Below are 14,589 nucleotides of genomic sequence, written 5' to 3'. Positions count from 1 at the left end.
ACTCGGGCCTATACCGACATAAAAAAACTGTGGGAGAAAGGAAAAGGGAGAGAGCGAGTGGGGGAGGGAGAAAAAGGGAGAAGAAGGGAGGCCGACAGAGGCCAGCAGAGGTGCGGGCGACGGAGGCCATGGCCGAACTTCTGTTTCATTCGACACAGGAGTGCAGCCACAAAAAAATTTATGATTTACCAACTTCACTTAAAAATTCAGCCACCGTCTCCTTCGTCCGCACCAGCGCCAGCCTCCGCCACCTTTCGCTGGCCTCCCTCCCTACCCCCGCTCGCTCTCTTTTCTTCTCCTTCTCCTCCTCTGATGTGGCGTTTCGGATTCTTTGCCGGAACCATCCGTATCCCGCTTGAGACACCCCGAACCGAGTGGTTCGGGAGTCGAGACTGTTCCGCCAACCTTGGTCGTTTTTTTTTTTTTTCCAAGAGTCAACATCTACTCAATTGGTGTTTCTAACCAGATCTAGCAGCTGCAATCCAAGTTTACAAATCCATAATGGATCAAAAGTCAGGTTTCAAACACCTGTTTGTTGGTCTTGAGTGTCCATGCCAGCCATGCAAAAGAAATCAATGCACCAATCAAGTGCTTTTGGACCTTTCTCCATTGATATGTTTGGCTGCAAGGAAGGAAGAAGGAAACAAGATTTTTCTTGAAATCTGAAAGATTTTTTTGGAAAATTAGATACAAACTTTCTAATTTGTACTTTTGTGCTAAAAGAAACAATCAAAAAAATCAGATTTTTTTAAGAAGATTTTTTTTTTCATGCAATTTCTCTTGCAATCAAATATACCTTAACCAACCCTTTAGAAGTAATCTGTAGGTCATGACAGCCTGCGCAATTATTTTTTTACCATCAAAAAGCTAGATATAAAGGGCTCATTGGTCTACGGTTTGTCTTTCTTAAAACTTCTTCATCTATCACACTTAGTTAGCTTAAAAATTTCACTGAAAAAACGAAATCCATTGGCATGAAGTTAGCACGTAATGGTTTATTTTGGGCTTGACACGATAAGTTAATTTGTGTTAAGTGGTTTGATGTTGCTAAGCTATGCCCAATTTCACAACTGAGTCCATGACGTGTGTCGTTTGAACCGGGGGCTAAACTCCGGATCAAATTATGGAGATTCCGATGCATGTTTTAGTCCCACATCGGTTAGCGCAAAAGCTTCCGGATGCTCCGAGCCATTATAATGCGGCGGTTTCTCGTTTTCAAACTCACGCAGCTGCGTGGTGGGCGCAGAGCGAACTATTCTTTCGCCTTTTACTAAAGAATACCGTGCGCCCGCCACTCTAAGCAGCATACGCTAATTTTTGGGGCGGCCTTTTTCCCTAGTGAAAGGGGCCCATCAAATCTTTAATAAAATTTTGTTCGATTATGTTGTAAGGATCATATTTAGATACAGTAAATTGAGTGATTTAATCAATTAGGGCCTATAATTATGTTTATTGGTTTTAGGTTCAGGGCTTCAACTTGAGTTGTTCGGCTCAAGTTGAAACCAGCTGGTTCACATAAACAGGTCATTTAGATTTAAGCTGTTTACTAAATAAGTCAAATTCAGGTTTAGAATCAGGTTGCGATTGTTTAAATTATTTAAGACCTGTTTAATCAAATTTTATCTGTTTATTAAACATGTTATGTGGGTCAAGCCAATTGCATGTTTGAAATATTATTTGACCCTGAATTCATTTTGGAATGTTCAATTGCCTACATCGTATTTGACCCAACCAATTAGGCTTTAGGGATTCGAGTTGGGCTTGATTTTTTTTTTTTTTGGTTGAGGCGGATGATTTATATAATTAGACTTGAATTCAAAAAATTACAATCCAACACCTAGTTGGGTTAGCCAAGGGCTGACCTTAGGCCCAACCACAACGTGACCCACACCGAACCCAACCTAAGTCGTTCCAATGACACGTTTTTTTTTTATCCATATGTGTTTTGTTCTTACCAAAAATAGGATTTGTTTCCTATAGATTCATTTTTGTATATTTTTTTGTGTTCCATATATGTTTCTTTTATTATTTTTTTTAATACAATGGATCATTAAGACAGAGTGTTCTAAACCTTCTCCCTACATCAAAAATCTATGTTGACCATGATGTAAACCAAAGAACCCAAAGTAATCTAACCCAGCCCACCGTTAAGTCTTTGGTTAGGACAAGTTAGGTTGGGTGAAGAAATTCCAACCTATGGCCAGCCTGGGTTGGGTGAAAGGGTTAAGACATACAAAGGTCGGATTGGGCTAAGATAGGCCTTCAATTTCACCAACCCTGACGGGTTGCAGCCCCATCCAAGAGTACTCTTTGAGACTTTGACCTCCCCAAAAGATTATTTGGAAGGATAGGAAAAAGTAGAACAAATAGATTTTAGTTAGATTTGTTACAGTTTACTCATGAACCTAACAGAACTTGAGTACGTACCTCAATAGATTTCTTAAGTAATTTGCATGTTCTAGCAAAAGCTGGCAAGACTGCTAATCATTACATCCATCTAATTCATTGTTTTTAATCGACATGATATTTATATTTGATGGCAAATGCCCGAGGGACAGGTTTGTGGGACCAAATCATACATAAATTGGATGATAATTATATCTCCATTTCTTTCAATTATTTTTTTTTTGACTCCATATTATTATTATTATAGCGGGTGGACCACTTGGTAATTTATTAGATGATAGTAAGTATGTACATTAGAAGAGATGAAAGGATAAGGTGGTCTCAGCCCTTCATCTAATCATAAAGAGAAGACTGCAAGGAGAATGGAGTGAGAAAAGAGGCTTTTCTCAGAACGAGAGGGATACAAAGAGAGCACATGACCAGGTTTGATTAATATACTTCATCCGTTATCTGGAGTCATTTCCTCATGCAGATCTCCCCCCCCCCCCCCCCCCCCCCCCCCCCCCCCAACCCCCCGTTTTTTTTTTTCTTCTTCTTCTTTTTTTTTTTTTTTTTTTTTTTTGATACACGGGCTACTCACCCTACTCTAGCGTAGGTGTAGCCAACCGAGTCAAAAGCAAGAACCTGGCACGACGATGCTGGAAGGACCCCCTGGTAAGCTGAAAGAATCTCTCCAGAATGCTGCGCCGCATAGGTAGCCACCGAATCGGCAGCTCGGTCCGGTAGGTATGCACAACCTAAAAGGTGCTACAACCTCCCAAACGTCAAGCTTAACCTTTCAATCATCTGAAACATCCATTTTTTGACAGGCCCTTGAAGGCACATCGTCCAGCTTTTTTTTTTTTTTTTTTGGTGAAAACTACAAGTACATCCTGCCAAGTCAGAAGAAAGTAAAAAATACAAATGGGGCGGAAGCTCTACTGTGGATGTCTAGCGGAGCTCCCCGGAATGCCGTGCAACATAGAAGACGACCCAGTATGCTGCCCTATTCGCCTCCCGAAAAATGTGTACTGCCTAAAACTCATCCATCTTCATAGCCAACCTGCGAGTCTCACGAATAAGAGGGTGACCATCTATAACTATAGATGAATCCCCCTCAAGGTGCACCCGCCCGGCCTCGAGCACCCGCCTCGCATAGGATATGCCCGCCCAAGCTGCCCACAACTCTGCCCCAGCAACAGTGAGTCCTGGCGTGCACCGGCCACCCACTGCAACCAATCTCCCAAGGTAGTCTCTGATAACAAATCCAATCCCTTCTGACCTTCCATCCATCGCCACACTGCCATCAAAATTTACTTTGAGATGACCAAGGGATGGAGGTGCCCAAGAAACAATGGCGAACCTGGGCGCTGAAATATCATCCGGCTTTCGAATAAGGAAAGACGTTGCTGAAACAGCATATTTTTTGTGAACGCTTAAAAATGGACGATTCTTTTGTCGCGCTCTCTCCATCTCAAAAGCCATATACCGTCAATGCTGGTTGGGAGGTGGATGAGATGTAGCTTTTGAGAGATTTTTTTTTTTCCAAATATCGGACGAGAAGCCACATTTGAGAAACAAGTGATTCGTCATTTCATCGTCCATTCTGCAGAGTGGGCAAGCAAGCAGCACCTTCATCTTCCCTTTCCTTAGATTATCTGGTGTTAAGATTCTATGATTGGAAACAAGCCATGCAAAAATTTTTGATTTTTCCAATAGAGGGACTTTCCAGATGGTCTGAGCAAAGTTTGCCAACGCAATCCTGGTCAAAAATGGCTTGACTATAGTGATCGGCTGGATCCAAAGGTACACTGGTTGCACTGGTGACATGGATGGTTGTCATCCTCTACTCCGAAACATTTGGGGCATAGTAGGCGAAGACGTTGACTTCCAAGTTGGGTGGCTGTCATCCTTTGCTCCGAACCATTTGGTGTTAGTCATAAATAATAACATGCTAAGATTTAGGGGCATAAAACAAAAATACGCAATCAGTGTAAACCTATATTTTGAAATTATTCTAACATTTGGGGCATAGTACACGGAGATGTTGACTTCCAAGCAAGCATGTCTTTAGGAAGGGTAATATAGCTGTGCATTAGGTGGCTTCATTTGTGGCAAATCATTCTCGATGAGTTCTCTGGACTGGTGAGAGGGAGCGGCATAGAGCGCTCCGTGACTCATTACTTTCTGACTTTGTTGGATGTATTCATACTAGAATGGTATAGACCATTCATTGAAGAAGAAGAAGTATAGTAGCTTTTGACTGCGAAGGTCAAAAGATTATGCCGCAACAGCTGTCACATATTTTAATGGCTAACTCGTTTCCATTTCTCCTCCTGTGCCATCAATGCACGCCATGAAACATTGCGCGAAACTTATTCAATGAAACATGGATGGATTCATGGTTGTTTGCCAAATATCTCTATCATATTGTGCATGACAGAGAGAGAGCACGAACCTACCACAGGGCTGTATTGGACCACTGGTTTTAGCTCACATCGCATAATCCATTTGATGAACGTGTGATGAATCCCGTAACGAAGCAACAGCTTCAAGATACTTCCAAGATATCAGATCGTAAGCTTTTTCCATGTCTGCCTTGATGACCATCAAAGAGTTACGAGCTGAGACTTTTGCCATAGACTGGAAAACCTCCCGGGTAATCATATTACTTCAGATATAAGCACGAAGGCCCACCGTTCAGCAAAGACTAAATTAGGGATCAATGGCTTCAAGTGGAAAACCTCTGATGTTTTTTTAATTCCCACTGATGACCATTTGTATTAGAATTGGAGTATCCAAATGCACTAATTTGTGGATGCTAGATGCCATTCAAGGTGTGTCTGGTTCGCAACTGAAATCAGAATTAGAATACGTTAGAATGGAAATTGAAATGGCCATCTTGTGACATATTTGGTTCATGACCAAAATCGAAATTGAAATCCAAATAAAATTTAAATAGTAGGAAGAGAAAAAAAATAGTTTTGAGTATTCAGACATTCTCGTTTCTGAATCAGAAGAAGGAAGAGGCTCCTCCCAACCCAATAGATAGAATCGGAGTCATTCATTTTCATTCCAGAGTTCAACTCCTCCAAACCAAATATATTCTTAATGATATTTGTGGGATCCCAATGGTCACTCTAATATCATGTTACTTTTTTTTTTCCTCTCCCCATTTTCTAATGGAAGCATATTATATTTCCTGCATAAGCACTTCTTTTGGGAAAAAAAGAAAAAAAAATCTGTTGAATAGGGGATTATTCATTGCTTACGGGCTTTTTTTTAGGGATACAGAGGCAGATACACCTGTTGACAGAACTTTTGGGTGTAAAGCACTATTCTTGTACCATGCTAATGATATACAAATTGTTAATGCAGTAAATATGGACGTATACACTTTGGTCCTTTGTTTCTGTTATCGTCAGAAGTGGCCCAACTTAGGTTCAGGTCCAGTTTCACCCAAAACTTCTGTATCTACAATCTGTAGGCCAACAAGTGTATCTAAATTATTCATCGCTCATTCTCAAATCATGCTACAAAGTGATATACCAAACAAAAATTTCTACCCAAAACACTTCAATGTTGGGGAAAATAAGTCCATCACTCTGAATGTTAGATCATCTATAACATCCTTACATAAAATCAAAGCCCATAAATCATGGCAAGCCAAGCTAATTTCCTCTTCAAAGCTTTCTTCCAAGCTAATTAGACAATCTATCCAAACATGCATAATCCATACGCAGCTAAATAGATAAAAAAGATCAACAAGATTTGATAGAAATCATTCTGCCAGAAATGTAAGCATGTGCTTCTGAATAGTTTGTTCGCAACTATTTCAGCTTTGCCAAGGCCTTATTCTGCGATCAATAACCAAAGACTACCGAGCCTTGGGTCACACATACAAACTTGTGGAGCACCAAGAGAAGAAAATATTTCCAATGTACATTTACAACAAATAAGAATGACAACTCGAACTGAGCAGGAGGAAAGCAGAAAAAACAGTACCTACAGTATTGAAAGAAAGAGTTAATGTATTAACCAAGTGTGTAACATTACGCTACAACGTAAACATGATGTCAAATCATGCAAGCCACCCAACAAAAGGGAACCGGAACATTCAACTTCACGATTTCCACCACCACAACCACCACCCAGAAACACAACAAAAAAAAGGGGGATTAAATAATAAAATGAAACAAATGACAGTTGTAGCGTTGAGCAACCCCCAAGGCCCCCGAAACCCACCCTCCACCTGCTCACCCACCACAAAAGAAAAAAAAAAAATCCTCCATACTCCTTATCTTATACCTTTCTCCAACGATCTTCAACTACTAAAAACCTTGTTTTGATGCTAGGGAACGTTTCCTAGTCCACCACTGGACTTGGAGGAACGAAGCCTTGGTGCTGCAGAGATGTTTCTTACATAAGTAAGCATATCAAAGATCAATGACCATATTTCTTTCTTAAGCTGTCAATCAATTAATATATGTGCACTAACTAATCGTACAACAAAACCATGCAAATTCAAACAACGCGCCACCAGACTCATGGAACTTTCCCTTAGATAAGCCAAAGCATTAATATCCTGAAACAAGGCTCCAATGTCTTACACGGACAATCATGAGTTTGTAGTGCCATGGTCCAAATGAATGTATGTGATTGGTTGTTTCAGTTATAAAATGATTGCATCTGACATTTCCATATAAAGATTGACTAGAGATGGGACTTACCAAGCCCCCCACTGGTGTCGGAGGTCCTCACGATTCTAAGTCTCTTGACGGTGCTCAAAAACATTCTGTTATAAAAACCAAATTGAAATTAGATGGATAAACTTGGAGTCTTAGATTAAGAAAGAAAACTTAAACGTCAAACATAGAAATATTCCTTCCCAAGAAACTCGAGCAATTAGTTTATTTAAATGACTCTGATGCACAATTGTACAATCTCACTAACAAAGTGACAGATATGATTGTTTTTGTATAGGCATTTGTTGAATTTAGCAAGTTGGTAGGTTGTCATAATTCACATTAACATCAGCACAAAGGAAATGCATACCCCCATGGAACATCTCCAACCAACATCCAGTCTCCATCCTTGTCCTCGTATGTTAGTAAGAACTCAGAGGAGCCATCATGCAACTTTGAGGTCCCTGAGCCACCTACCACTATCCATGGTGATTAAATTAATTACTGTCTCATCTAAAGATTACCAGCCCAAACACATCTATAGACTTATCTACTGACATATATACATCAAAAAAAGATATTGACATTGACAATACAAAGAAAATTGTAGGATTTATGAACTTACATATGGAAGCACCAAGTGCTGATGTTGGTTTGTGAAACATGGCCTCAAGTGCTCCTGCAAGTGTTTCATAGGACCGATGGGCATTGAGATCGACCTTCCTCCCGATGGCATCCCCATCCATGTTCACCTTGACAAAGAGAGAATTCCCAGCAAGCCCCCCTTTCTTTTCAAGTTCCTTAGCAATTACTTCTTTTGTAATGTTTTTGCTCTTTTCATTGGTCTTCTTGGGGGTTGTCGTTACTGCAGCATTTGAGGATGCATTATCTTTGGATTGGTTAACTATGCTGTTCATCCTGTATGCTCTTATAGGTGGCCATCCCACCACCATCTGAGTGCTGCGGGATAAAAATTTTAAAATAACATAAATAATTAGCTCATCAGTCAAAAAAGAGAGAGCGATGCAAGAATATTAAAATCATTTGGGAAGGGGGAATAAAAAGAAAAAAAAATTCAGGCAACACATATGTATCAATATCATAGTACTCTAAACAGAGATATTCGTCCAACCTTACTTTTAGAGAAATAGGATTAAAATGATAAGCTTATGTTTGGTTTTTGTATGTATGCTAGGAGGAAGAGGATTTTTTTTTCTCTTCCTTTTTTCTTTTTTTTTTTGGTGATGGTGGGGGAGGGATTGGGTGGGTGGGTCAACGGTGGTGCTACAAGATTAGATTAACATAAAAATAGAACGAAAAATAGGAAAAAACATGCTTATATGGAAATAAGAAATGCCATACACTGCACAAAAAATAAAATCCTGACAAAATCCTAGATACAAGACATCTCTTATACCAATCCGTATCCATTTCCATACAGCACAAGTCACCGATTCTACCAAGTAAAAAATCATGCCATGCATCTAGGAATGCAAACGAGCCAAACACAAGCAAGCTGGGGCAAGCTTGAGTTGAGTTATAAATACCCAGCACAAGCTCAGCCAATATAGTGTCAGACCAGTTTGAGCTCAGATTGCTTCGTTCAGAAAATTGGGAGCTTGGCTCATTTAGATTGAAACCATGTGAACTTAGCTTGCTTATTATGGCCCAATTTCGCGTTCAAGAAAAAAACCTAACAAAGGATGTGGTCTTGACCTTCCCCTGTTCCAACAAAACTCTTAGGCTGCATTCAAAAGTGGAATAAAAAATACAGAATAATTGGATTAAATGGAGTAAGTTTTTGTTTTGTTTTTTTTTTGGAGGGGGGTGGGGAGGCAAAATTATTCCATCTTTTATTGGAGTAAGTAATTCCAAGATTAACTGGGTAAATGAGTTAGGAGGATAACAAAATATACATTCTGTCATTCTAAAAGGTGGCATGTTTCGTGTGCTCAAATGACTGTTTGGCTAAAAAGAGGTGTGTAGGCAGGTTAAGACACTTCTGTTTCTCCTCATTCCGCTTCCAAATGCAGTCTTAGGGAGAAGAGGGAGGGAGTGGGGGAGGTGTTGATGTGTACAAGAAAGGCTGATGAAGCTGGATGCTAGCGTGAATTGAGAGCACAACCATCCTTGACTTAAATTATCATGGTCATTTCCATTATTATCCACCATGGCTCCACCAGCAGCATTCGTTTCCAACCCACCCCCCCACCCCGCGCCAACAAAAAAAAAGGGACAAGATGGGACTTGGGAATCTAATATTACAAAGGGTTCTGGGTTGTGGTATGGTGTTGGGTTATGCAGGGAGTTTAGAAATAAAAAGAGAGTGGGAGGACGTAAGAGAAGAAACAAAAGAGGAGAATTGGGGGTGCCATCATAATTGAAAGGAATGGACTGAGGGATACCTAAACCATTAGATCAAGATCCAAGTATTACATCAATTACTAGGGGTGGCAATAGGGGCTGGTAGCTTGCTAATTCGATCTGAACCTGATCTAGAATTTAAGTTGCCCTTGGATACCAACTTAAAGACAAAATATTACAGGTTCGTGTTAGGGTTATGCCAATCTATAATTGAATAACTGAAACCTGACCAATTATATATATGTACTTACATACATACATGGAAATGTGCATGTGTTCATGTGGATGCTTCTGTATGCATGCAAGTGTGTTTGCATAGAAGCAGAAATAAGAGAAATGGATAAATGAAAGCATCAACACCAACTTCCTTAAACTCGACTCCTAGGGTTCTTGTGTGTGATGTTGATGTTTACTATCCACAAGGTAGCAATTTGGGTAAATTAGTAAGTCGGAAAAAATAGTCCAACCAAATGTCAAAATAGCATGACAATTACCACACCAAACACTACCAATTTCCTACAAGGACATCCTACCATCTTCTCACCTCCCCCTCCCACTTCTACAGCACATCCTTGATTTCCTCTGAGCTAGACATTCAACACCAACATACAAGGTTTGAAACTTTACCTGATATTAGCTATTCTTGATTACTAAAAATTTTGATATTTGTTATCAATTATTTTTCTCACTTTTGAATCACTTTTATTTCTTTTGAATTAAAAGGAGTTTGGTTTAAATTCAAATAAAAAGTAGCTTTACCATGATGTAGGAGACTTTTTAAGGTCAAATTCTGAGGACAAAGAGGAGAGGTTAATGTAGTAAATTGATCCAGCTTAATATTGGATTCCCAATATTTAAGCTTGGATTTACAAGATCTTAGTTTAAACCATGTCTACTCTTCATGCTCTATAGTTTACAAGTCATTTTCAGATATTTGGTTCTTGATATGGTCATAATCATTGTATCAAGTTCATACTTAAAATGCAGTTTAACATCGGTACATTCTACATTATAGATATTTACAAGATTAGAATTTAATGGATTAAATTAAAAATTTATCAACCAAATGAATGTAACATATTATTTCCATTGTTTTTTAAAAGAATAGAATGATTTTTACAATTTGAGGCTTTTACACTGGAACTACCAAACATATAAATCCGAATTACAAACAGTATAACATAATCTAAGATCATGTGATGCATGTTTCCTGGACTTTTTTTTTATTTTCTTATTTTTACATGATTATTTCGCAATATTTGGTTGAAACTCAAAAACTGAACTGAAACTACTGAAATGGTTAAAAAAGAAACTCAGTAAATCACTAAAATGGTTAAAAAAGAACCTCAGTAAATCACTGAAATGGTTAAAAATGAAACTCAGTAAGCCCAACTGAAACTGAAACAAGAGTCTTCAAACTTTGCCCTACATCTTTCAAACCTCATCTTTAATTTCCGAGCTTTGGCACTAGAAGTGCCACAACCAAGAGTGATACCACAGTAAAGCCTCAACGATCAAAACCAAGTGAAGCAGCTAATATGGTGGCCTCAGTGGCCTCTGTCCTAAGGGCCGGATCTAATATTAGTGAGACGGTGACCTACAACAAGCTGATACAATTCAGGAGGAGAATGTATCAAGAAGAGAAATAATAGCAATAACACAAGAAAACGATGCAAAAGAAAAGATCATATATAAAACAACACCACCCTAAACTGAAATATATCAAACCATTCATTGTTAGCATAAGAATAATATCCATGGAAAAAAAAGAATAAGCTATCTTTAATCGTAGAACAGGAGCTAGATCCAACTAATCTAACTCACTGATGAAGAACAGTATAGCCTTAAAAAAAGATAAATAAATGACAAGGGAATATCAAATAAACCTCAGCATCAAACCGAGGGTATCTTAAAAATGAAAAAAAAAAAGGCCTAAAACCTAAAATAGTCAAATAAATAAAAAAGGCATTCAATCGAGAGAGATTCTAAATTTGAGAAAAAATATTAAAATCCCCCTTCAAAAGGTAGTAAAAGGGAAGAACTGCAACAAAAAGGAAAAGAAGGAAAACCCCTAACGGTCACCTGGGTGGTGGATTGGCGGACCCCGCGGCATCCGGCAAACCGGATACTATAACCCTCCGAGACGCAGCGCCACCGGCGCTACCGCCGCCGACCAGCGTCGCCGAAGAGGAGACGGAGGAGGAGGAAGACAGCGGCGAAGCGCGCGACACCAGCGACGGGAAGTCCTCGGCGGTGAGAATCCTACAGTAGTCCCGCCACGGCGCCCCTCCCCGGTTCCCGCCTCCGCCAGTAGCCTTCTTGGCCCCCAGGCTCAGTCCCAGCTCCAGCTCCTCCTCTTCATCCTCGGCTCCGCCGTCGTCGCCCTTGCCGCCGACGTAGCACGAGGAGCTCTCCTCCGAAAGACACACGTAGTCCTTCTCCACCATGTCCCCTTCCGACTCCTCCGCCACCGCCGCCGGCCGCCCCTTCGACACCGTCGACATCGAGCCGCAGGATGACTCGCGCCCCCCTACTTCCTCCCTCTAGAAAAAAGACCGGCGCCGGGAATCGGGGTGACGGCACCCGCACCCTTTCTCCGAGTTGATGCTTTGCGAATCGTGCGGGGCGGTTAACGCCAGTGGACAAATATGGGAAGCCGAAGGAGCGGAGTTGAAATAGGTCCAAGTCTAGATTCTCTCATACGGATAGAATGCATAAACTCTATGTGCGGTCAACTAAGTCTGGGCCGCTGTTTTGATATCTGACCGTTACTGAGTTGAAAGCGTGAATAAATGGACGGCAGATCAAGAGATCGCGTAGAGAATCTAGATGCGGACTTCTTTTTTGGCTTGGACTGGACGGTGCTGGAAGACAGGGACAAGAGAATACTGCTTCTGGATTGCCGGCTTTTCTGCAGCCCCCAGTTTTCGGTTTTTCTTAGAAGGGTTCTCAACTACGTACGCATCCATAGAAAGTTTATATGCAGAATCCATATCTGCCGTCGATCATTCCAAATGGTACCTTGCTGATTCGTTGCTTGAAACAGCTACCGCATAAAAATTCTATGCGTACGTGGGTAACTGAGAATCTGACAATTGGCTTATTCCTGTGTTCACTTTTCCTTGTTTTTTAATGAAAAATTAAGTCCTATGCACCCCATGACAAGCCTTATTCATCAAATGCATTGTTCCAAAAATAAACGACTATAATTAACTATATACATGATCATATGGTATACATCCTATACAATATAATTTCTTGTCATTGGCTGATTTGATGATCTAAAATCGTTTGCCAGAATGTTGTCATATCTTGCAGGAGCATTACTTATGAAATTTCACGCAGTGTGGATGTTATCAATGCATGAAATGGCAGTTTCCTTTTGTTGCATGCATTCAAAAGATGCATGCCAGCTTATGAACTAAGTATCTCTTTGGATGATTCAACAAGAGCTAGCACTTGATGTACCAATAAAAAAAAAAAGAAAACAAGAACTAGAACTTAGCAACGTACTTTTTTATTCCTTTGTTTTACAATGTTTTCTTGTTATACATATAATATTTTTTACATATAAGTCTTAAGCTAATCATTACTATTTTAACTTATTTTTATCGAGGAGCATGGATTGTCAATGATTTGCGAATTAGAGTAAAAGGAGAAAGAAGAAAATAAAAAGAAATAATTAAATACCTCCACCTACAGAAAGTCTAATAACTTGGGGAAAATAAAGAAAGTTCTAAAAAAATACCGAAAATATGGTTGAAAGATGATATCTTCATCTAGAGAACTCGTTTGGTTCATAAGAAAAATTTATCTACAGAAAATATTTTTTCTCAAAAGCTAATACCCAGATATATAATGCTTCAAAAGTAGTTTTTGCATGTAGATGGTTTATGTTTGGTTGATTATCTACTTTTTTTATGAAAAATTTATATAAAATATATATTACACTTTTAATAAAGAGAAATTTTTTGAAAAAAAAAATATTACCTCAATTTTGAGCAGGTGGAAAAATAATTTTTCTATATCTCATATAAATTTTTTTATAACATATAAAAATTTATTTTTAAAATTTTTTATTATTAAAAAAAATCAAATATAAAATATTTTTATTTTTTCGTTCATCAATATTTTTTTCACCCTTGCCGCGAACCAAAAGGAGTCCAGAATTCAAAAGGAGCAAAATAATTCAAGTGCACTTAATCTTCTCGAGGGACGAGGGCGGCCCATCCGGCAACCGTCGAGCGACAACCCGACACGGCGCCTCACATGTGAGGCGCCTCACAGCACAAACGTGGGTCCCGCGACGATCAACCCCGCGGCAAAACCTCCTACGCCACCGCTAGATCCGCCGTTCGAGCTTGCCCTTCGAAATATCGGACGGTGAACGTTTCTTTGACGTCCGGGAGATGACAAGGGCTCCGGGATTGCAAGGGCACTGTCGAGGGGGCAGCGCCGTGGGGGCACCTCATTATGTCTCGGTTGTTTAAATCGTTTATTTCCCATTTCAAGCAAGCATCCGTCCACCGGTTGCCCTTCATTATTATTGTTATCATTTCTTTTAAACGTGGCAAGCGGCGCATACATCTAGAGAAGCTAATGAAATCACGAATTAAATGGCTTTCTATAGTTGTATGTGGCCAGTTACGCAGTTACTTTAGAAACGTCCAGTGTTTCGGAGGAATGGAGTTGTTTGAACGTTCTAAAATTTGTTATTTTCTAATTTTATTGAATGTATTCATACTAGGGCTATATGGGTAAAAAAAAAAACAATATTTAAGTAAGGTAGCCCCATCGGCAAATATCTTGCATGGATTTGAGGCCTGAAAGGCAGTAGGGTGTTTTATAATTTTCATGTCCTAGTGCTTATGGAACTGATTTGTTTGTGTAACTCGCAATTTTTTTCTTTTTGGTACAAACAAAAAGTATGCTGCATTACAGAAAAACGGCGATGAAATACAACAATCAGTGTAAATAAAGAGAACTACAATCTTATGAAACTACACCCGCATAACATCAGCTATCAAAATGCTCTGAAACTGTGTTGAAAAGAGCCCAAGTTCGAGGAATATATTATCATTGTGCAATGCTTAAGTTGGAAATTATGGAAATTAAAGAGTTTGGGTAAGCATGGAGTCACTATTTAGGTGAGGAT

General features: G+C 39.5%; 1 protein-coding gene and 1 non-coding gene across 2 annotated transcripts; one reads left to right on the top strand and one right to left on the bottom strand.

Annotated features, from left to right (window-relative positions):
* Positions 1 to 1,227: 1,227 nt before the first annotated feature.
* Positions 1,228 to 1,347, top strand: LOC113462126. The gene has a single exon (XR_003384334.2). It is a non-coding gene; the product is annotated as a U5 spliceosomal RNA (small nuclear RNA).
* Positions 1,348 to 6,296: 4,949 nt separating this feature from the next.
* LOC103717948 (auxin-responsive protein IAA10-like) lies at positions 6,297 to 12,067 on the bottom strand. Its single transcript, XM_008806534.4, has 5 exons — positions 11,517 to 12,067; positions 7,696 to 8,030; positions 7,441 to 7,549; positions 7,116 to 7,180; positions 6,297 to 6,789 (listed from the first exon to the last, which is right to left on the bottom strand). Exons 1-5 carry the CDS (start codon positions 11,936 to 11,938, stop codon positions 6,737 to 6,739), a joined length of 984 nt encoding a protein of 327 aa, XP_008804756.2. The 5' UTR covers positions 11,939 to 12,067; the 3' UTR covers positions 6,297 to 6,736.
* Between the last annotated feature and the right edge of the window lie 2,522 nt (positions 12,068 to 14,589).

This window comes from Phoenix dactylifera, unplaced genomic scaffold (assembly GCF_009389715.1).
Source record: "Phoenix dactylifera cultivar Barhee BC4 unplaced genomic scaffold, palm_55x_up_171113_PBpolish2nd_filt_p 000578F, whole genome shotgun sequence".
In the NCBI taxonomy this organism is placed as follows: Eukaryota; Viridiplantae; Streptophyta; class Magnoliopsida; order Arecales; family Arecaceae; genus Phoenix; species Phoenix dactylifera.
This window is presented reverse-complemented; position numbering and strand designations above follow the sequence as displayed.